The sequence below is a fragment of the Typopeltis vanoorti genome, chromosome 10 (genome assembly GCF_054136105.1).
Source record: "Typopeltis vanoorti isolate ZY-2024b chromosome 10, IOZ_Tvanoo_1.0, whole genome shotgun sequence".
Lineage (NCBI taxonomy): Eukaryota > Metazoa > Arthropoda > Arachnida > Uropygi > Thelyphonidae > Typopeltis > Typopeltis vanoorti.
In genome coordinates this window covers 16,736,966-16,759,220 of record NC_143558.1, presented here as the reverse complement: position 1 = coordinate 16,759,220, position 22,255 = coordinate 16,736,966, and the positions used below count along the sequence as shown (strand labels likewise).

Here is a 22,255-nt window from a genome sequence, read left to right as displayed (position 1 = left end):
AGTACATATTAAGATGGTAACAGTTCAAGAAAAAAAAAAGCTCAGCAATAATCACTTCATGAATATTTTAACGAACCTGCTTAAAAATTAAATAAAATATTCTTCTTTTTTTTTTTTTAATTGAATTTATAAGCACATATGTTAACAGCAGTCTGCTCTTTTCAAACTTATTCCATTTTAATGTTTTTTTTAATTCTCAAAATAAATTATGATAAAATAAAATCTAAAATATTTAAAAATATATAAAAATAAGAAATTTATAAGGATAAAAGTCACCTTACCTGGTTTTACAATTGAGCCACACTTTTCACACTTTGGGATTTCCCTGGAAACAATTTTTTCTAAAATGAAATATAGAACAATGAATGTGTTGACTGAAAAACAATACTATGGATTGCATACTACTTGATAGCAAAATTTAGAAAAGAAGTATCCAAATATATATCAAAAGGCTTAGGTGTTGATTATTGTTGATTTCATCTCTTGGTGTTGTTAATTAAACACCACCAAGAGATGAAAAAATAAATATAATTTATTGAACTTACTAATATTTCAGTGGTTTTCTACCTAGCATCATCAAATCACAAAACACATAAATCACACTAACTGACACACAGCTAATGTTCTAACAAGGCATCCTCTATAGGCCAGTTAGCTGTAAAAGTTAATTTAGAGAAGTCGGGATATCTGATCTCATAATGACCGTCTCTGAAATCTTTGACAAATTAATGCAACCATACTTGTTGAGGGAGTACTTCATTGCAGATGCTGAGTCTAAAAATAGTTTTTTGGATCTATAGCAACTTCTGCATAAAACACTATGCAATTATATAGTATAAAATACTATATAATTATATACTATACCATTTGTGCAGCTAGCTACCTTCATCCAACCTCCTAAAGATCAACTTCATCCTCTTGAACATCCTGGAGTGTATAAAGTTCCTTGTGCCTGCAGTTTGGCTTACTTTGGACAGACTGGTAAATCAGTTAACATCTGCCTTGAAGAACACAAAAATTACATCCACAATCACTGTTACAGTGAGTCAGAACTAGCAGACCATGTTCTGGATACTCCTTCTTATAGAATTAAATGGAAGAGGACATCAGTTTTACACAAAAGTCGCTATAGGTCTGAAAGACTATTTTTAGAAGCACTCCCCCACCATTAATAAGTATGGTTGCATTCTACAAAATAATATGCTAGTATCAAAAATGTAAATATTTTTTACATTTAAAAAGGCAAAATTACAGATGTTATAGAAACAGTTATCTGATATACAGATTATACATTATGCCAACTGTGCAGAGATGCCACTAAACTTGTTCGCTATAAATAAATACGTCATATGCCAAGCTATCATTCACGATATTTGGTACTGTTGTATCTCATTTTTTCTTAAACTATATAGTTGCATTTTACAGCCCTGTGGAAATAGCATTTGCATCCATAGCACTAGGTGGTCTGAAGAAAGCCCCACTGTAGGTTTGATTCTAGCTACCAACTAAAGGGATATTATCTAGGCCTTTCTTCAGCCAGTTTCCAAGTTAAACTCTGGCACAGGCATGTAAGGTTTTTCTCCAGAACTTGGGTTTTTAACCCAATGTTTCAAAAACAGATCACAGAACTCACTATTACAAACAATAATACAAGTACTAGGGCATAGAACATGAGATGACAGCAGTTGTATGCTGTGCTTTCTTCCCCCCCCCCCACAAAAAAAAATAGAACCCATATCAGTTAAGGCTTAAAGGATAGAAACTAGCTGCACAGTCTTCAAAAATAGTACTAGAAGAGTCCATCTTTAGAGCATTTATTTAACATCATACATGTTGCTCAAATTATAAATCGTACATAGCCTTTCTTCTTCTTATTATTATTATTATTCATGACACCTCCAAGGAGTCCAAAGACTCATCGTGGGAGGACACTCACTATACAACTGTCTCCACCACTACTACCAATCATCTCCATCAACGCCATCTACCGCCCACCACCATTATAAAACAGAAATTCAGTTTTCATTTTCTTCATAAACTACACTCTCTCTCTCTGAAGTACCACTAATTTTCAAATGCCCATCGGCAGTCTAAAGTAGCTTTAATTGAAACTTAATATTTCAAGAATACAACTATAAAATTTGGGACAATAAAATACCAGATATATAAAATCTTGTTTGAAGAACAGTTTACTCTTTACATATGTCTAGAACATAAGTTGTGCCATCTTCAACAAGATGGTGACGCTAATATTATCGGCTAGCATGATGCTTTGAAGTGCTTTTAGTTTGTATACAGTTGGGAAATAAGTGTTAAGATCTATGTTTTGAGTTTCTAGGTTTTAAATTGTTTAGATGAATTTCCAGCTTTGGATGTAAAGTTCATTGAATACAAATTGTGAAATGTTTTATGATACTAGCGAGTATGCAAGCAGCTAAGCCTACTTCCACCAAGGCTAAGCCTAACTATTTTCTGTAGGAGAATCGTATAGTACGGTAGGTGTGTGCGTGTGTTACGTGTACCTGCTATCGCAATTTTGTCAATATAGTTGAGGAATCCTTATATAAGCATTATAATTCTAATATACTATGGTGCTTGTATTATGTTGATATGGTGATTTGAGCTTAAAGGTATATGTATATTTTGTGAAGATTAATTTTTGAGGAAACAGTAACAAAAATTTAACAACTATGGAATCTCAGCAAATTTGTTTGAAGTCGACTGATCATTGGCCGAATATGTTAGCAGCATTGGTGCAATTATTTACTAGTGAAACTCTAGTGGGTGTAACATTAATGTGTGAGGGCTTTAGCCTAAAGGCACATAAGATAGTGTTATCTGTGTCAAGTTCGTTCTTTTACAGCTTATTTCTTGAAAATCCTTATAACCTTTCCTTTGTAATTTTCAGGCATATGAAATTTGCTGATCTGAAAGCTATTGTAAGCTTTATGTATAAAGGTGAAGTTAACATTTCGAAAGACCAACTTGCTACACTTTTAAAAGCAGCAGAGTGTCTAATGGTGAATGGTTTAACTGAGGCCATAGTTGGATTGTACAACATCCAGTCTTCCCTTGGAGTGGCTGGCTCGTGTGGTAATGAACACTCTTTGGTTCCTTATTCTGTGCCATCTAAGACACCAGCATTATGCAATGTTACAAAGGATATGTCTGACTTTGGGCTTGGTGTCTTACCATTTGGATCACCTGCCTCACCTGTTCCTTGTTCTTTTCGTGGTGCTCGTCCTAAGATAAAGAACAATATTTATGAATTACCCTCTTTGGCTCATTCTAGTGATCGTAAGTTTAACATGCAGCAGCAACCTCATGTGTCACTAAAGGGCAAATGGAATGAGTCTGATGTTGGTACAGAGCATGGTGATTCATCAACACTTGATGGCAATTCAATTCTTGTGTCTATTCTGCTCTCTAGGTTGAAGAGGAGTGGTGTTTTCCAGTTAACTGCCCAACAAATGCTGCATCTGCAGATTCTCTAACTTTCACTAAAAATGAAGATTCCTGTCAGAAGAGCTCATCATTCTTTTCTGGTTCTGAAATGTCTGAACTTCATCTCCTGCAAGAGGAAATGCTCAGAAAGGAGATTCAGGATAAGACTGAGTTAAATGTGATGAGGAGAAAATTAGGATTATTGAGATTACTTTAGTTGAGGTAACTAAAACAGGTTTAAGTGTGAGTGAGAATTTGGTAAATGATGGAGTAATAAATAGAATGGAAGTGATTGCACAAGAGTTCGAGAGGAAATGAGATATGAAAGTGAGGGAGTAAGTAAAGGAGTGATGAGGGAAAGTAATGAAATTGGGAGAGTGATGTAGAAGCATGTAGAAAATGAGGGAGTGAGTGACGCTTGTTTGGGTGTGAATGAAGTTATGAGTGGTATAATCTATGATGATTCAATGATTAAAGGTATGGAGAGCAGTATGGTGCTTGTCTGGTGGAACAATAGAGAGAGTGACTTTAGCAATAAAGAGAGGGCAAGATGTAGAAAAGATGATAGTTATGGTGGGCACAAATGACCTGAGAGGTAGTATTAATCGGGTAGCAAAAGATTTAAGAACATTGCTAGATATTGTGAAGAAGAAAGTGTCAAAGGGAGGATAGTGTGTGTGCTGCCTTGTTTTGACAATTATGAGCTAAGTAGACGAGCGATGATAATGAATGATATGATTGCAAGAATGTGCAAAAAAAGAGGTCTGGAATTTGTTGATGTCTGGAGTGTGTTTGAAGGCAAAAGACAACTGTATGCAAGAGATGGGTTACATCTGAACTTGGAGGATCATAAGCATTTGAGGAAGTTATTGTTTTCTGAGAAAGTAGAAGTAATTGGGCAGGGAAACTAAATTTGAAGAGGTTGAGTGTGAGACAGAGAAATGAACTGTTGTATTTGTTTACAAATGCCAGAAGTATCAGAAATAAAGGGGATGAAATGGTTTCAGTGATTGAGTTTATTCGTCCCCAAATCATTGGAATAAATGAAACATAGTTGAATGAAGATGCTATCGTAACGGGAATAGAAATGGAAGGGTATAGTATTTTTCATGAGGATAGAAAGGGCAGGAAGGGAGGGGAAGTGCTGCTGATGATAGCAGGGGAATTACGTCCACATAAGGTAGACATGAAAGATGGAAATAGTGGCAATGGTTATGAGGCAGTGTGGTGTAATGTGGAGGCTGAGAGGAAGACATATTTAGTTGGATGTTGCTATAGGCCTTGGAATGTGGAAGGTGGTGATGAAGAAATGCATAAACAACTTGGATTAGTGAACAAAGGAAGGGTAATTATTATGGGCGATTTTAACTATGGGAGTATAGTTTGGAATGAAGAGATAGCATTTGGGAATAAGGAAAGTGAATTTCTCGAGTTCTTGAGAGATAACTATCTCAGGCGGCATGTAAAGAAAGGCATGCAAGGATCAAGAGTTCTGGATCTCATCATTTCATCAGAGGATGTAATTGTTAGAGGGGTTTCACATTTTCCTCCAGTTGGCAAAAGTCATCATGAAGGAATCACCTGTGTTGTGGCTAGTCATATGCAGGCTTTTGCAAGGAAAGGATATATGTGGAATTATAAGGCTGGTGATTATGACAAACTTAGGAGACAACTTCGAGCTAACCAACACAGAAGTCTGTTATCCAATCCCATCTCTTTCAATTTAATTAAGAGCTTGTCATGTGGCAGTCTGTCAAAAGCCTTTGCAAACACAGAAGTCTGTCAGGGAACGAGAAATTGAGCTGTAAAGAAATAAATGCGCATGGGAACTTACAAAGAAATACATAATAGCATCAATGTGCGAATGTATCCCAAAGGCCAAAAGCTGAATAAGGTTGGTATAAAATGGATGAATGTGGAGCTTAAGCATGAAATCTGGAAAAAGAAAGTCCTTTGGAGGAAGCAGAAGATGAAGAATGGTAATCAGTCACATGAAGAATATAAAGAACAAGCCAGGAGAGTGACTCAGTAAGGAAAACAAAAGTAGAGTATGAGCAGAAATTGGCAAATCAGGCTAAGAAAAACCCTACAGAGTTTTTTTTTTTTTTTTTTTTTAGATATGTGGCAAGTAGAAGGAAGAATGATCATGGAAAGATGAAGTTAAGGGATGAAAGTGGTAGAATGGTAACTGCTGCAGAAGACATTGTTGAGGTATTCAGTGATCAATTTATAAGTGTGTTTCATCCTGATCAGGGTGGAATCATGAGGAACTTAAGTGTAGAAGACATAGGAGAGGATAGCTTAATTGTGAGTGAGCAGGAGGTATTTGAGGAAATAAATAACCTTGATGTTAATAAGGCGATAGGATTTGATGAAATATCACCATGCATCTTAAGAGAATGTTCCAGGGAACTGGCAGTAGCATTGGCATGCCTGTTTAACAAGTGTTTTGCAACAGCACAGGTTCCAAGGGAGTGGAAGGAGGGTAAAATTGTTCCACTGCATAAGGGTGGTGATAGGGCTGTAGCTTCAAATTATAGACCGGTCTGTATATCTGGAGTTGTGGTGAAGGTCCTGGAAGTGAGAAGTAGGATACAGAAATGGGTTGATAAGAGCAATATTCTCTGTGGTTATCAGCATGGGTTTGTTAAGGGAAGATCATATTTCACTAACTTATGTACTATAACATGGTGACAAATTGGACAGAGGAGATGCACAGTGATGTACTTGGATTTTGCAAAGGCTTTTGACAGACTGCCACATGACAAGCTCTTAATTAAATTGAAAGAGATGGGATTGGATAACAGACTTCTGTGTTGGATCAGTGACTGGCTGTCAGATAGGTATCAGAAAGTTTGTATATGGGGGTGCAGTATCTTGAAAGAGAACGGTCACTAGTAGTGTGCCACAGGGGTCAGTTTTGGGGCCCATTGTTGTTCAATTTGTATGTTAATGATATTGGGTTGGGTTTAACTAGTGATATCCAGCTGTTTGCAGATGATGCAAAACTGGGGAGAGCAATGCACAGTCAGGCTGATGTTAATGCTTTACAAGAGGACTTGAATAGATTGCATGAATGGGCAGGTAAGTGGAACTATCAGTTCAATGTTGCCAAGTGTAAGGTTTTGAGATTTGGTAAGCAACAATGGGATGCCAAGTATACACTTGGTGGGGAAACTTTAACAGAAGTAAAGGAGATGAGAGATCTAGGTGTGATGATTGACAAGGAACTGAAATTCAGGGGCCACATTGCACTAGTTGTGAAGATATCACATCGAATAATGGCAATGATGCAAAGAACCCTGACATGCAGAAATAGAGAGGTTATGATTCCATTGTATAAGGTCCCTTGATCAGGCCTCATATGGATTATTGTGCACAGATTTGGTCGCTGGGTTTTCGTGGTGATGAGGATATGTTGAAAAGGGTACAGAGAAGATTCACAAAGGTAGTCAGTGGTCTTTGGAATGTGGAGTACGAGGACAGGTTGAGGGAATGTAAGTTGCAGAGCCTCATGAATAGGAGGAAGGGGGGGGGGGGGAGATATGATTGAGACATATAAACTGGTCAGGGGTTTTTATCAGGTAGATATGGAAGAGAGTTTTCATAGCATTATGAGGGAAGTAGAACTGGAGAATTGGAGCTGGAAACTGTATAAGGGGAGTGTGAGCAAGGGAATGAGAAGCAGGTTCTTTGCATGGAGGGTGGTTGGTGAGTGGAATGCATTGCCTGAGTGTGTTGTGCATGTGGACACATTGAATCATAAGCATTATATGCAATAATGAGTGCCTCCCACGATAAGTCTCTGACTCCATGGAGATCAGGTGTTGATAATAATAATAATAATTTCTATCAAAATAGTCTGGATAATTCCTACTTAATTTTTCCATTACTTTGTCTATAAACACTAAGAAGATTCACTGGTCTATAATTTTTCCATTTAATAAGATGAAACATCCTTATGAATTGAAATAACTCTCACCAGAAAGAACTATTCCAAATCTCAGCAAATTCATTGAAGATGATCAAAAGTAGATTAAGGGCATGAACAGATGGCATCTGTTCATGCCCCTAATCTTCCTCAGGACTCTCGTATCTGCTGTCTCTTAGTCTTTGGTCAACTGTTTTACTTCTGACCCAGCTCTCAGATCCATAAGTTAAAATTGTCCTGAATTGTCTTGTATATTAGTGTTTTGGCTAATTTCTCTCTTATTCCATATAAATTCTGTTATCTATATCCATATTTAATTTTCCATCTTCAATAAATATTGTATCTAAATAGCTAAAACTTTTCTATAATGTGTAACCAGTTTCACTGCTCCAAATATTGTTGATGTTTTCTCACAGCAAATTAAGTAATTTTGGCTAAACATAATTCTCTTTAATAAATTCTCTTGAAGAGAATTCACTCAGATTCCTTTCAGTATATTCAGATTACTGGTGACTTCTTTTTTTTTTTTTTTTTTTTTTGGCTGACAGACTGATATGAAGGAACTCTGGAGAATATTCCAGATGCAAAAGGACACCTTCCTGAAAAAAGAAAATGTGAATCACCTAGCAAGTAAGTGATTGAGGACCTTCATCATCTGATGAAACACCATCATGCTTTCCTCACTGTGATGAACTATAGCATGTTTGACTTATATTATATGCTTGGCATGTCCTTAAAGGATAAACGTACAGTAAACATTCATAACATCCTCTATTCAAGGGTAGTCATGTTGGAGGCTTAATGGATTGTATGCAACACTCAGAAAGGATTAAAACAGAATTTAATTCTTCCTATATTTCGTCTCAGTCAAAGAGACATCTTCAGGGATTACAAAAAAAACTAATGTAACATATATACAAATAACCAACAATACTAAGCCCAACCATGTGAGTGACACTAAAGTTCTATCTAGGTGGAGTGCCCTCTAAGGACAATTGTAGGCGGCCTGGAATGTAAAGTGGGACCTCTAGTGATAAACATTTCCCAAATCTTAGAGAGTTCAATGCAACCATATTTGTTAAGATTTGGTTGATTCCTGAGAGCTGCTGCTGATTCTAAGAATAGTCTCTCTTTTTTGAATTTGCTGTGATGATGGAGCATGGTGGTTTTTTTAAATGAGAGATCCTGTGGGTTGTATCCAAGACATGGTCAGCCAGGCCTGACTGACCATAGTTGTGGTTGCAGATGTATGACTTATTTTCCTCCAGGTGGATAGTAGCTGATCTGCCTGTCTGTCCAAAGTACACCAGTTTACAGGAACAGGGTACTTTATAGACTCCAGGTACTGAGAGAGGAGGAAGTTGATATTTTGTAGAGCAGTTAAGGGTAACAAGTTTGTTATTTTTTTAATACTGTGATTGCTATAGCCATCGCTGTGGTCAAGCTCAGTTGTAAGGGCAGTTCCACTGGAACAAAGATTGTGGGCTCTCTTGGTAAGAGTTTTAATAATGCCATATTGTTGAGCGGGGTGGTGGTGGTGGTGGGAGAGTTTGTGAATGTATCTGCCTGTGTGCGTGGGTTTTCTATATACAGTGAAGGAAAGTGTACCATTGGGAATGCGTGTAACTAAGGTGTCTAGGAAGGGTAAACAATTGTTCTTTTCCTTTTCCATTGTGAACTGGATTCTTGGATGTAGGCTGTTGAGGTGACTGAGGTGACATGGCCCAGACACATTAGACCATGAGGCCAAATAGAGAACACATCATCTACATATCTTAGCCAGATAGAAGGTTTGAGAGGGGCTGAGTCTATGGCTTGTTTTTCAAAATCTCCCATATAAAAATTAGCAAGAGGGGGTGAGAAGGGGGAAACCCATGGCTGTTCCCTCTATCTGCTTGTAGATTTTTTTTCTTCCAAGAAAATTAACCAGAATAGATAGCAAAGGAAAAGAGATCTAAGATGTCAGAAGGAAAAACGTTTTTTAAGAGTGTTAAGGTATCAATTAAGGGAATATTAGTAAACAATGAGGAGATGTCAAAGCTTACCAATATGTCTGTGTTATTTAAGGTTAACTTATCTATGAGAATTTTGAAATGGGTTGAGTTTTTTATATAGGATGTGGAAAGTCCAGTGAGGGGGGGTCAGAGTAGGCCAGCTGTTTTGACAGTTTGTTGCAAGGTGTGTTAGTGGTATCTACTATAGGTCTTAGTGGAAAATTGGGTTTGTGGATTTTTGGTAAACCGTATATATTTGTGGAGAACAGAAAGGTTTGAGTTTTTTCGTGATTTCCAGGGGCCAGGAAGACACTTTTAAAAGTAAGTTTTTTTAGTTTTTTAACTTGTGTTTTTGTGGGGTCGTGTTCTAGCGTAGTGTAGGTATAGCGATCTCAGAGGATAATCTCCATTTTTCGATTGTATTCCGTGGCATTAAGAACGACTGTGCCATTACCCTTATCAGCTCTGGTGATGACGATACTTTTTTTCTTTTCATAATTTCATGAGAGCAGTGCGTTGGGCAGACAAATTACTTTTTGGAGGCGAAGACTGGGCAAGGATGTTGGCAACGTCAAGTCTGATGTTATTTGCTATCTCCGGCGCTAAGCGACAGATCCTGCGTTCGACACTGAACATCACATTAAGCACCGACACTTCTTTTGGAGCGACCGTGAAATTGTGGCCGAGGCTTAAGGCACTGACGGCATCGTCATTGAGCCTTTTGGACGATAAGTTAACTACTATCTGGAGCGGTTGAATGTTCAGTTGCAGCTTGGCTCTACAAAGGTTGTTAAATTTCTTGATATGTTTATTTTTTGAAATTCTTTCTGTGCGGAAGCTTCCGAGATGCCAGAGAGAATAGACCAAAGTTCAGGGTTAAGTACAGCGGAGAGCTCCGATTGTAAGGAGCTAATGGCAGCGTTTGTCATAGAGAGGGTGGCACGAGTAGCAGTGATTTGTTTCCTCAGTAGTGCCAAGCTGGCGCGGTTATATATGCGGAGAGCTTTTTTGGAGTGAAAGTTGATCTTTAGCTTAACACAGTTCAGTATTACTCTTGTATCCTGACATCTTTTTAAAAAGGCCAGCCTATTTAGTTGCCTAGATAGTCATAGTTTAAGGGTAGTAGAGGTAAAGTGATTCTGCAGTCTGGTTGCTTGACAGTATGTGGAGTGGTAATACATCACAAGACTTCTGGCTCAGTTTGTGCATAATCCTGCTACCACAAACTCTGCCAGAATGTGCATGGAGAGGAGTCTGAGAAATGGTGTGTGAGTAGGGAGATGGGGGGGGGGGCTATGTCGAGGTCATATTATGGCATAGAGCCTGGATGCTCTTCACACTGATAACATATCCAAGAGTATCTTTCCTCACTGCATGTCTCCACTCTTAACTTCTAGTACACCAACATGATAAGAAAATCAAAATACCTCCACATCTACTTTACTAACATTCAGGACATAAATATCAACACATGCACTCTCAGACATGCAGACTAGACCTGTTTTGGGACAAATCTCAAATAGCAGCTACAACAGACCAAGGAATCTGTTAAACTTTGAAACATCACTACTATCATTATGGCAAGTCAAAATGGTGACCATACTTTAGATACCTCCACACAGAATTAAATGGAAAAGAACTATAGTGCTGCAGAGAAGTTGCCACACATCTGAGAAACTATTGAGTCATCAGCAATGAAGCATTCCTTTAACCTCAATAAGTACGGTTGTATTAATTTACTAAACATTTGAGAGACAGTCATTTAAAAACTACTTTTAACATAACAGCTGTGAATCAACTTCCTTAGGCAAACCTACATATCATGATAAGATATTAGCAACAGTGACAAGTAATCTTCTGCTCAAAAAATGCTAGTTTGAAATCTGGCAAAATATTCAGAGCTTAATAATTTGATTTATTTTGTTCCTCTAGTGTTGAGTTCATACCATTAAGTATAAAATGAATAATCAACAACAGCAAAACCTTTCAACACATCCACAACCAACAATGCACAATCCATTTTAAAGGTACAAACTGCACTCCGTATGATTCCTTCTGCCATAAAGAAGAAGGAATATCTCAGTTCTAATGTTCCAGTCTAATATTCTATAACAGAGTACTATACCTCAAGTCCCTTTAAACTTCTTATTCTTGAAGCTTGATTACCTACAATCTAACTACCCTAACAGTTAATGTCCGCAATTCCAATTCACCCTTTTTTTTTTCCAATTTCACTGACCAAAGCTTGTCCTGATGATTTAATGCATATCATCCATCTGCTAACCAACATATCAGACAAACATCTCCACTCACCTAAGGCTCTAGATCTTTGCTGAAAGTTTGTCTTGCATATATATGCCACACAGAGATTGTTTCTTGAACAATTAGTTTTAATCTCTACTAGGTTTGTGTGTATTATGGTACACTCCTTCAGGAAAGTGAAATAAAAACATTGAACTGATATTATACTGGCTGGATTTTGTAACAAGCAAGCTAATACAAAATATTTGAAATGGACAAACAATGTTGCTCATGTGAAATTCACATTGTATCATGACAACTAGTGATGTGATGAATACAAAGCACAAAGCTTGCACCAGGTTTTTTGATGAAAGACAACCAAAGCTAATGTCATCATTTCTCGCTGCATTGATTAGGTTTTTTTTTTTTTTTTTTTAAATTTCCAATGATTCTTCAAATGCTCTGAAATTGTAATCAAAGTAGGCCATCTCTGCACACTATCATAATACTTGATTTGTCTCTGTTGAATGTACCACTTGTCCTGATTTAGCTTTTTTTTTTCTTCATGTCCTTGATGTGTTCAGACGTATGCATCTCTTCTGACCAGCCTGTTTGTCTCCACACAGCAAATTTCCCATGAACTGATTGTGTATATTTTGTTTTTTTTTTTGAAGATGAATGGGAAGGTTTTGGAGAGGAACAGACTTGAGATCTTGTTCATGACAGATCATGTGTAAGGGAGTGATACTTTTTTTTTTTTTTTTTTTTTTTTTTTAACTATAACAATTTTTTTTGGAAGAATAAGACTGAGGTGCGAGTTCTTGGCTTTTTTTTCTCTGTACAGATAAAAATGTTACATGCCACTCACAGTTTTTATAATACCAATTTGATGGGCTAGATGGTGTTGGGACAATGCTTGGAGGAATTTTTCCTGTGTGTTGGTTTATGTAGACTTAATAGCTAAGTTTATTCTGTTTTGAAGACTCCAGGAGAGGTGTCTAAAAAAGGCAGGGATCTGTGGTTTCTAATTCAACAGTGAACTTTGTATGAGAATGAAAGTTGTTAAGATGATCAACTGATACTTCATAGTCTTAAGGAACTGTTTTTCAAATAACTTCATGGACTGGATAAAAACAGAAAATGTAATGAGCCCATTGTTAAGCCTTCTTTCTTGCTTGCAGAATTTGTCTTGGAATTAGAAGAACATGTTGACACAGTATTCAAATAACATCACTGTCTAGTGGAAACAGTTCTTGTAATAGTCCTACAGTTTCTGTTCAAAATGTATTGGTGAAGAGATTTGTGAAGTCCAGGCTAGTAGGTCAAAGGGTTCTATTACAATATTCTTATTTTTTTTCAATGCAGTGTTCTTTATATAGGTGTCTGTCTTGCCCATAAGTGAGCTACAAGCTGTGCAAAATTTAGAGAAAAGTGAATAAATATCTGGCATCCATTGTGAGACAGTGATATGTCATGTTTGTGTATTATCTTTGGAGCTATATAAATTCTGGGAAGTAGGATGCTGGAAAGCAAGATGGTTTGTGGTATCCCTGGAAGAGTTTACAAGATCAAAAGTAAACTATTCATTGTCATGTAGATGTCTGTGTTCCCGATAATGGAATTACCAGCTGTGCAAGATGCTTAAAACTTAGTAGTATTGCTTGTGTACCTTTGAAGCTCCATAAATTCTGGGAACTAGCAGATGTCTAGAAGCAAGGGGCTCCTTGATATCTTTAGACCAGTTTACAAGTTCTTTAAGCAAACTGTTTGTTGCATGTCATGCCAGGTAGGGTCATAGTCTGTTAGATTGTAGATGTTTGTGTCATGGAGTATGTTTTACATTTTGTCAATATACATATCTGTGTCCATGTGTCTCTATACTATGGCATTAGCTCTGTATTCTGAATAAGAAACCATTCCATTTTTGAGATATTTCTGCATGGCTTTGAGAAGTATGACTTTTAAACTTTTGGTTGGGAGGTCATAGGCATTTTGTATTAATTTCAGATAATGCAACAAGTATAACAGCTAACCTTTCATCCACTCCATAGAATATTCTTGATTGCAAGATGAATCAAGGCAGTGAGATGTATGGAAGGTACCATGGGCTTCTACCAATTTCTCTTCTGGAATTCCAGCTACTCTTTCTAGAGTATCAATATTCTGAAAAAATATTTTAAAAATAAATGTATGATGTAGTAGATAATTAGAATGATCCAAATGAGAAATGTATTAAAAATAATGTGATTTGCTACAATATAAGGAGTGATGAACTGCATAATAGTTAATTTTACTGACAGTCTGGCAGGATTTGATTATTATATAATTATCCTCATTCTGATATAAATCATTTCTAATTCCAATTATAAATTATTCTAATATGATTTAGCATTGTGGCAACATTGCTACCTGGCCACTATCCTTCCTGGGAGTTGCCCATTGCTTCGAAAATCCTCTATTCGTTCATCACAGGGCTTGGAATCCGCAATCTGTCTAATCAAGACCCAACACCTCCGACTTCTGCCACCAAGAGAGAACAGAGACTCCAGACAAAAAGTGTCTAGGGGGGGAATTCCAGCCCTTTTATATCAACCCCTACCGGGACTCCTTGTAACCCTAAATTTTCACCCGACGTGTTATTCTTTTGCACTCTTAAGTCTTGCCTTTCTGTAGCGTCTTCCCCGAAAACTTAGCTCACCACGTGGCGTATGCACGCGTGACCGCTTGAGGCAACTTACTAATCCGGTGTCTTGCCCACATACTTTGACCATATAATCTCAGTTGGTTATATGCAATTTACACAGTAATTCTTTTATATCAATTCTAACAGAAAATATGTATAAAACAAATTCATTGTATAACATACAATTTAGTAGGTATTTTACATGGGAACATTCACCAGTTTTACACTAATTACGGTATCTAATATTTGTCAGGCAATAATACTAAAATACAAGCATATCCTTTCAAGGGTTTTAACTTGTCAAATTATGAATGAAACATTCCTTAGTGAATTGCATTCATTCACAATTTAACAAAGGTTTCCCCTCCCTTTTAAAAATTTTTCTACAAAAAAATTTTTTTTTCTTTGTGTTCCCTCTTTCAATTCTAGGGGGGGAGTCTTCATCTTGAATAAATCTGTCTTTCAAATTACCATTAGCCACGACTATGTTTTCAGAATTCCTTCCTTCTGTTTTTTTTCTCACATCATGCTGTGAACTCCTCTGATTATAAAAGTAATGTGTATTACTTGGGTTTTTTTGTTTTTTGTTTTTTTTCTTTTGTAAAATGCTCCGAATGTGATTTATTTCACTGCAGGCTCTCCTAATCCTCTTTATAATTAACCCCCAGCACTGTAGGTTGAAATTCATCCAAACTCATGTTTGAGTCACTATTAATTTCTGATACCCTTCCAATTAACGAATTATTGCATGCTGGATGACCTGTCTCTTCTGACAAAGAGGCCTCCTCCATTCTCAATTGATTACATACTGGGTTAATCTCAGATCTATCAGCCTGCTCTTCGTTACTCTGTCTCTGAAGCTTAAAGCTGAATGAATCCTTGTCCTCACTGTAAGACTGTGACTTACAATCTTTCTTGGTGATTCTCCTTCTTCCAAGAAGACATATCTCCCTCCTTGCATAATTACATGTGAAGTTATATCTTATCAGGAAATCATTCCCTAGAATCAACTTTATGTGTGGGAGAGAACTTCTAGGCAGAACCAAAAACTCATGCCAAACACATAGATTGAATTCAGGTAAGTACACCTTTAAGTTTACTGACTTGGTCGCGTGAATTGTGGAGGCTGTAATTCCAGATATTCTCACGGACTTCCTGAGATTCGAAACTTCCCCTTTTACATAAGGCTCCAATATTCTAAAATAATCCCCTGAAATGATGAACCAGTGTCTATCAGAGCCTTACAATATTTCCCACAGACTTTTCCCTCTGCTATCATTCCATATGATTGCCCTTTACGTCTTTGACCTCTGTTCCAAGTCCTAGTCGCGTATACATGAGACCTAGGCTCCTCATTGTAACCTTTGTTGGAGCGCCTCTTACTGCTGAAACAATTGTGGGCAAGGCACCCAATCCTGTCACAATTGCAACATCTGGGTGGTTCTCTTCTTTCATTCTGATCACTGGTCCTTCTTAGATTTGATGGATGTTTAGAGATGTCCTGTAAGGTCACTGCTGTCAGTTTCTGCATGGCTGAGTCCAGTCGATCAAGCAGAGGCTTTTGTAACTTCTCAACCTCTTTGCGAATCAGCTTTGTAGTTCCTTCGCTCGTGTTGCTGGATGGCTCTGGGGGCTCCGATGGATATTGCTCCCAATTGTTTCAGTACTTCGTCTAGTCTTTCCATAACAGGTTGCTGGAGATGTTCTACTTCCTGTTTAATTATAGATCTGACATTACATAATTCAGAAATAGTTTCTGTCAATCAATTGATTGTCTCAACACCATTTCCCTCACTTCCCTTTTTATTCTTGGACTTATCCTTCCTCTCCGTACTTTCTTTCTCCTGTTCTTGTTGCTTAATTGAGCTGTGATCTTCCTCAACGATGTTAACAAGGGTGTAGAATGGATGTCTCCAAGCATCTGCTTCCTTTCTTTCACAGCATTGTAGCACTTATCCAGATTGGATATTGTTTTGCTGAAATCTGTCTCTCTTAACTCTTGTTTTACCCCTAGTCTGAATTGCTGGAAGAAAGCCCAGTCCAAGTGGGGTCTTTCCTCATTTGAGACGTTCAGGGTACTTGCCATAGTTAACAATCTGTTCTGAAAACTGGACACACTTTCTCTGTCCTTTTGAGAGTATCTCTGGAGCTTCCACAAGTTAGGCCCCAAACTTCTCAATTTAGAGAATTGAGAGATTAGGACTTAAATTTAGAATATTCCAGAGTCTCTTTTAGAACAGTTGTGGAGTATAGGAAGGTTTTGGCCTTCCCTACCAGCTTACTGCAGAGTAGCACTAGTAGCTGAAAGTCTGTCCATCCTCCAGCCTTTCTTAGCTCTTCAATATAGCAAAAAAACACCATGATGTTGTCCATCTCTTCCCCCAAAAACTGCAGGAACACCTGTTGTGGATTTATACACTAAAGAACTCTGCATTGTTCATTCCTGAACTACTAGTAGGAGTGAATATGCTTATATCTGAGTTTACAATGTACTACACTATAAAATATTCAAATTACTCAAAATTTAACTATTGCTCTTTAAATGCCCAGTCAGAATCCGAAACCTACTCACTGTGAACTGTCTAAGATTTCAATTTAATAGTACAATTCACATCCTGTCGGCTGCATCATTTTGTTATAATGTCGTAGGTAATATTTATTAAATATGGTTTAACTCCTTTATTTAACTATCTCTTGAATAATTTGTCCTGTCTCAGCAGCGCCTATAAGGTGTCCATCTTACTATTATATACTTCAGCCCCTTAGATTATCACGTGACCGAATTTGATCTACAAAGAGATTGTCTCAAGGTAAGCCAATCCCTTGGTAACAAAGCTTCTGAAATTAAATTCCCTTAAGGTTCTGGGAAAATGTATTTCTTCCGCTGCACCACCCAGAACCCTTAGATTGGAAAAACTTCTCAGTCAAGAAGTGAACATTCAGATATACATGTGGTTAATCTAATCAATTTCTATACTAAGTTATCAATTATCAATACCTTCTATAATCAACCATGTTTGCAGTCGTGGTCTTAATTAACAATTATCTCCAGCTTAGATCTGAATAATTTATGATTGGTGCATCGGATTCTTAGACACAGGCAACCAAATTAATAAGAGCAAAAGGTTTATTTAACATAATGATTATCATACAGAATAAAGAACTTTCAATTATCACTGTACTACTAGATTACAAAGTAAAATTAATCAATATACATCACACAGTAATTAATACTACAAAAACATTATGTTCAAAGATTCAAAGCTTGAATATATTAAAACATTCTTAGATCATAAAACCAATAATGACTTTTAGGTGTTAATCAAGCTATCCGGATTAGACATCTCCACAGCTCTTAAACATAGCTAGCAATCAACAAAAGTACAATTATAATACATAGCACATATAGCTCACCAACTACGATTAAAATATCACAGTAATGTCTTAGTTTTAGATAGTCTCAAAACTTTATGAAGGTCTATGATTCTTAAGTTACAATTACCTTCCTCTCACATATTACTTGATTAAAGGTTTACTATACCGAACTCGAGGATTCCTCATGCTTGTCCTTTCGATTCTTGGATTCCTTTCCTTCCCTTGTAAACATTTTCTTCCCTCTATGTTAAGGCTAAAATTCCTGTCAGCTTAGGTTGGTCCTCATGGAGTCTGCATACCAATAATCTATGCCTAAAATATTCTTAGCACGAGGCAATTCTGCATCCATAAGGCACACTACCTGGCCACTATCCTTCCTGGGAGTTGCCCGTTGCTTCGAAAATCCTCTATTCGTTCGTCTTAGGGCTTGGAATCCATGATCCCTCTAATCACGACCCAACACCTCCGATTTCTGCCACCGAGAGAGAGAACAGAGACTCCAGACAAAAAGCGTCTTGGGGGGGGGGGGTCCAGCCCTTTTATATCAACCCCTACCGGGGACTCCTTGTAACCCTAAATTTTCACCCAACACGTTATTCTTTTGCACTCATGGGTCTTGCCTTCCCGTAACGTCTTCCCCGAAACTTAGGTCGCCACGTGCGTGACCACTTGAGGCAACTTACTAATCTGGTGTCTTGCCCACATACTAGTCTACCAAAACTAGTCCATCTGAGTTCGCTGATACCTAAGATGTCTAACTTGTAATTGTCCATTTTATTTGTTACATGTCTAGTTTTTCCTACCTTGTACAGTGTTCTGACATTCCACGATCCAATCTTTAAAATTTTTTGTGGCTTCATAAGTGACTCTTTCAACATTAACCGTCTTCTGGGGGGGAGGGGGGTCTCGCAAGTCACACCTGTCGCCAGGAGCATTTGTTCATCCAGATTTCCAGTTTCTGTAATCAAATAGATTTTTTTTTTTACAGGGAGAGGTGATTAGCCCTTTGCCCAACTCCCAAAGGAGACCCAGCTATGCAGCCAGGGACTGGGTCTCCATTTATCGCCTCTTACTATACACAGGAGTGCGATTGGGGTATTCTGTTACCTGCCCCAACACAAGGAAGAGGATCAATTAACTACATTCAAAACATGAATCACAACATGTGAATCACATAGCAAATGCCTACTAGCTTGAATAGCATCCATAACAAAAAATTAAATAACCTAATCAATATTTACAAAATAAAATAATAAATTAAATTAACAACAATCACTTCCAGGAAACTTTGAAATTGGCATACAATCAGAACAGTTCAGGTCTGGAGAATGGCAAAGTTTCATATTTCAAGAAACAGAGGATCAAATTTAAATCTGCTGGAATGAAAAATATTGAGTTGGTTAAGCTCTGAAGGACTCTGCATCTAGTGTCAATGGCAAAAGAAAGCAAGGTTAGACTTGTCAGATTCTAAAAATTTAATGCAGGCCTGATGTTATTGGATTCTAATCTTAGAAAAATCACTAGTCTATCCAAAGTAGCAAAGCTGACTTGAATAGAGTACCTTGCAGACACTTGGTGGGGGAAGGAGGAGTAATTTGTTCTTTGTAGATCATAGGTGTATAGATTGTACTAGTGAAGGATCCATGCTATTTATTCCTTTCAGTTCCTTTAAGGTAGGGTTTGTAAATTCTTTTTGTATCAGACTGCAGCCTGGCTGAGGGATGATGACTGATAATTTTCTGAATGGTAGTTACATTTTAACCATTTAGTCACCAAAGTGAATTTTATTTAATTCATCTTATAGCAGAAGGGAATCAGAAGAGCATATTGTGATGGATGATGATGTGAAGACAGATGTATCTATTGATAAAGGAAAGTTTTCTGTACACAGAAAATTCAATACTGTCTGCAGGAGTATGGATTATTAAAGCATCCAATAAAAAGAGAAGACAGTGGATTCACAGTGAACAGGATATGAGAATATAAGGAGTAGATTCTATCCAGAAATTGTAGTAATTCTGTTTTGAGTGGGACTAAACTACAAAGATATCATCGACAAATCTAGGCAGGTAAGCAGTGCTGAAAAGCTGGTTTCTGGTGAAACAGAACTGCCATTAATGTTCCATCAATCAGTTTTTGCAGCTTATTCATTCTGCCATAAAATAGCCTGCATTGAGGGTGAATTTAAACAAGTCAACAATGTCCTTAGGGAATTCTTTATTTCAGGGTTACATGATGATCAGCAATCATTATGAATAATTATGCAGACACTATCTTGTTTAAGAAATTTAATTAATTTTTATTATTTAATAATACATAATTATATATTATAAATATATATAATATATATTAATAACATATATAATTTATTTATTTTTGTTCCACCAGTGTTCAACTCTAATAGAACAGAGTTGAATATTCTGTTCAACTCAGCTTGGTCAACTGTTGACAAAGTCTAAACGGCCCACTGTAGTACCCACCAATGTACACACACACACACACACACACACACACACACACACACACACACACACAGAGTGGCCACTTTATTAAACACTTCACCATATTCTATTTTTTTGTATTTGATGCATCAGAATGGGTAAAAGGCATGACTTAAGTGAGCATAGTTATGATTGATGGTGCCAGTATCTCACAAAATCTACTCATCTGGGTTTTTCATACACAAAAACAAGGTTTAAGGTGTACTAGGTGTAGTGCAATAACCAGAAAACTTCAAGCCAATGGCAGTCATATGGTGGGGAAATGGCTCATTGATGTAAGGTCAGAGAAGAATGGCAAGAATTGTGAAACATGATAGAAAGGATACAACCAAATAAATCACAGTTCAATACAACAGTAGCAGTCAGATCATCACAGCATGCACAGTTTATCACATGCTGTCATAGATGGGATACAAGAGCAGACAATCATCTTGGGTCCCGATGTTGGTTATCGCATGCCCACTGAAGTTACAGCTAAGATCAGGAAGATGCAGCTTCAGTGGGTATGTAATCACCAACACTGGACAGCTGATGACTAAAAAAATATGGCTGGATCTGACAAGTCCCAGATTATACTATATCAGAATGATGGCAGAACCAGAATATGGTAACGTCACAAAGCCATGGACCCTTCCTGCTAAGCAGTAACAAATCAGGCTGGTGGCAAGGGTGTAAAGGTGTGGGGAATGTTTTCTTGGTACACATTATGTTCCCTGATACCAGTTGAACATCACCTGAATGCTACAGCCTATCTTAAAATTAAACCATAAATTACATGATAACCACAGTAATTAACTTTAATGAAATGAAAGTACAGATATTTCGTACTGAAAATAACAGTACATCATCAGTGCATAGAAACAAGCAAATCAAAGAAACAGGAATAGAAGGCACATACAACATCGCTAGTTTACCAATTAAAAACTGTTGCCACATGCTAGAAATTAATATTAATAAATAATATTATTATTTATTAATCATCATCATCATCAAATTCCTGCCATGTACCCTCAACGGGTGTACAGGATATGATAGTACTACATGAAAAAAAAACATCATTACTAACATCCTATCTACAATTTTCCTCCAAATCAGTCTGTTACTTGTCAAGACTCCAACATTATCAGATCTTATATTCCTATCGTCTAAGGCACTTTGTACCGTACAAATCCACCTATATCTCGGTCTTCCTCTGGGTCGTTTTGCTGCCAACCTGGCAGAGAACACTTGTTTTGCTAATCTTTCCTCGCCCATTCTGTTTAAGTGACCATACCACCTGATATTAGCTCTGCTAACACATTCCTGAATGCTAACAATGTCAAGTTCTTTCCTAATATCCTCATTTTTAATATGATATTGCCATTGATGCCATCTATTCACGCCTATTATCTTTCTCAGGACTCTCATATCTGCGGTCTCTAGTCAAGTGTTTTACTTCTGACCCAGCTCTCAGATCCATAAGTTAAAACTGGTTTGAACACTGTCTTGTATACAGCTAATTTAGTGTTCCGACTAATTTCTCTCTTATTCCATATCAATTTATTCAATTGACTTCCCACCATACCAGCTTTGCTGAGTCTGTTCTCTATTTCTATATTTAATTTACCATCTTCAGTAAAAATCGTGCCTAAGTAGCTGAAATGTTTTACTTGTTCCACAGGTTCTCCATTCACAACACAGTTGACATTTTCAATGATTCTGCCTATTTTCATTGTCTTTGTCTTTTTATTGCTGACCTTCATACCATATCTATTACAACAGTTATTCAATTTAGTCAGAGAATCTTGCAGACTTGTAGCGGATTTATTTAGAAGTATAACATCATCTGCATAAAGCAAAGAGCTGATATTAACATCTCCAATTTTGATATCATGTTTAATACCACTTTCCTTCATAATGTGATCCATATAGATAATGAATAACAAAGGGGATAATGTACATCCTTGTCTCACACCAGATTTAACATTAAACCATCTTCCTGTACTTCCTTCAATTCTAACTGCTGACTTACAACTCAAATAAAGACTAAGTATTGCTTGATATAATGCCCCATTGACACCATATAACTGCAGCGTATTGAATAGCT

General features: G+C 37.1%; 1 protein-coding gene across 1 annotated transcript in view; it reads right to left on the bottom strand.

Moving 5' to 3' along the window:
- Sirt2 (NAD-dependent protein deacylase sirtuin-2) overlaps positions 1-22,255 on the bottom strand; it is a 164,325-nt gene that overhangs the window by 40,851 nt on the left and 101,219 nt on the right. Inside the window, exons 9-10 of the mRNA XM_090399304.1 lie at positions 13,644-13,773; positions 282-341 (exon numbers count right to left, since the gene is read on the bottom strand). Of these exons, the coding sequence (XP_090255430.1) occupies positions 282-341; positions 13,644-13,773 (190 nt within the window). The remainder of the gene's footprint in view (positions 1-281; positions 342-13,643; positions 13,774-22,255) is intronic.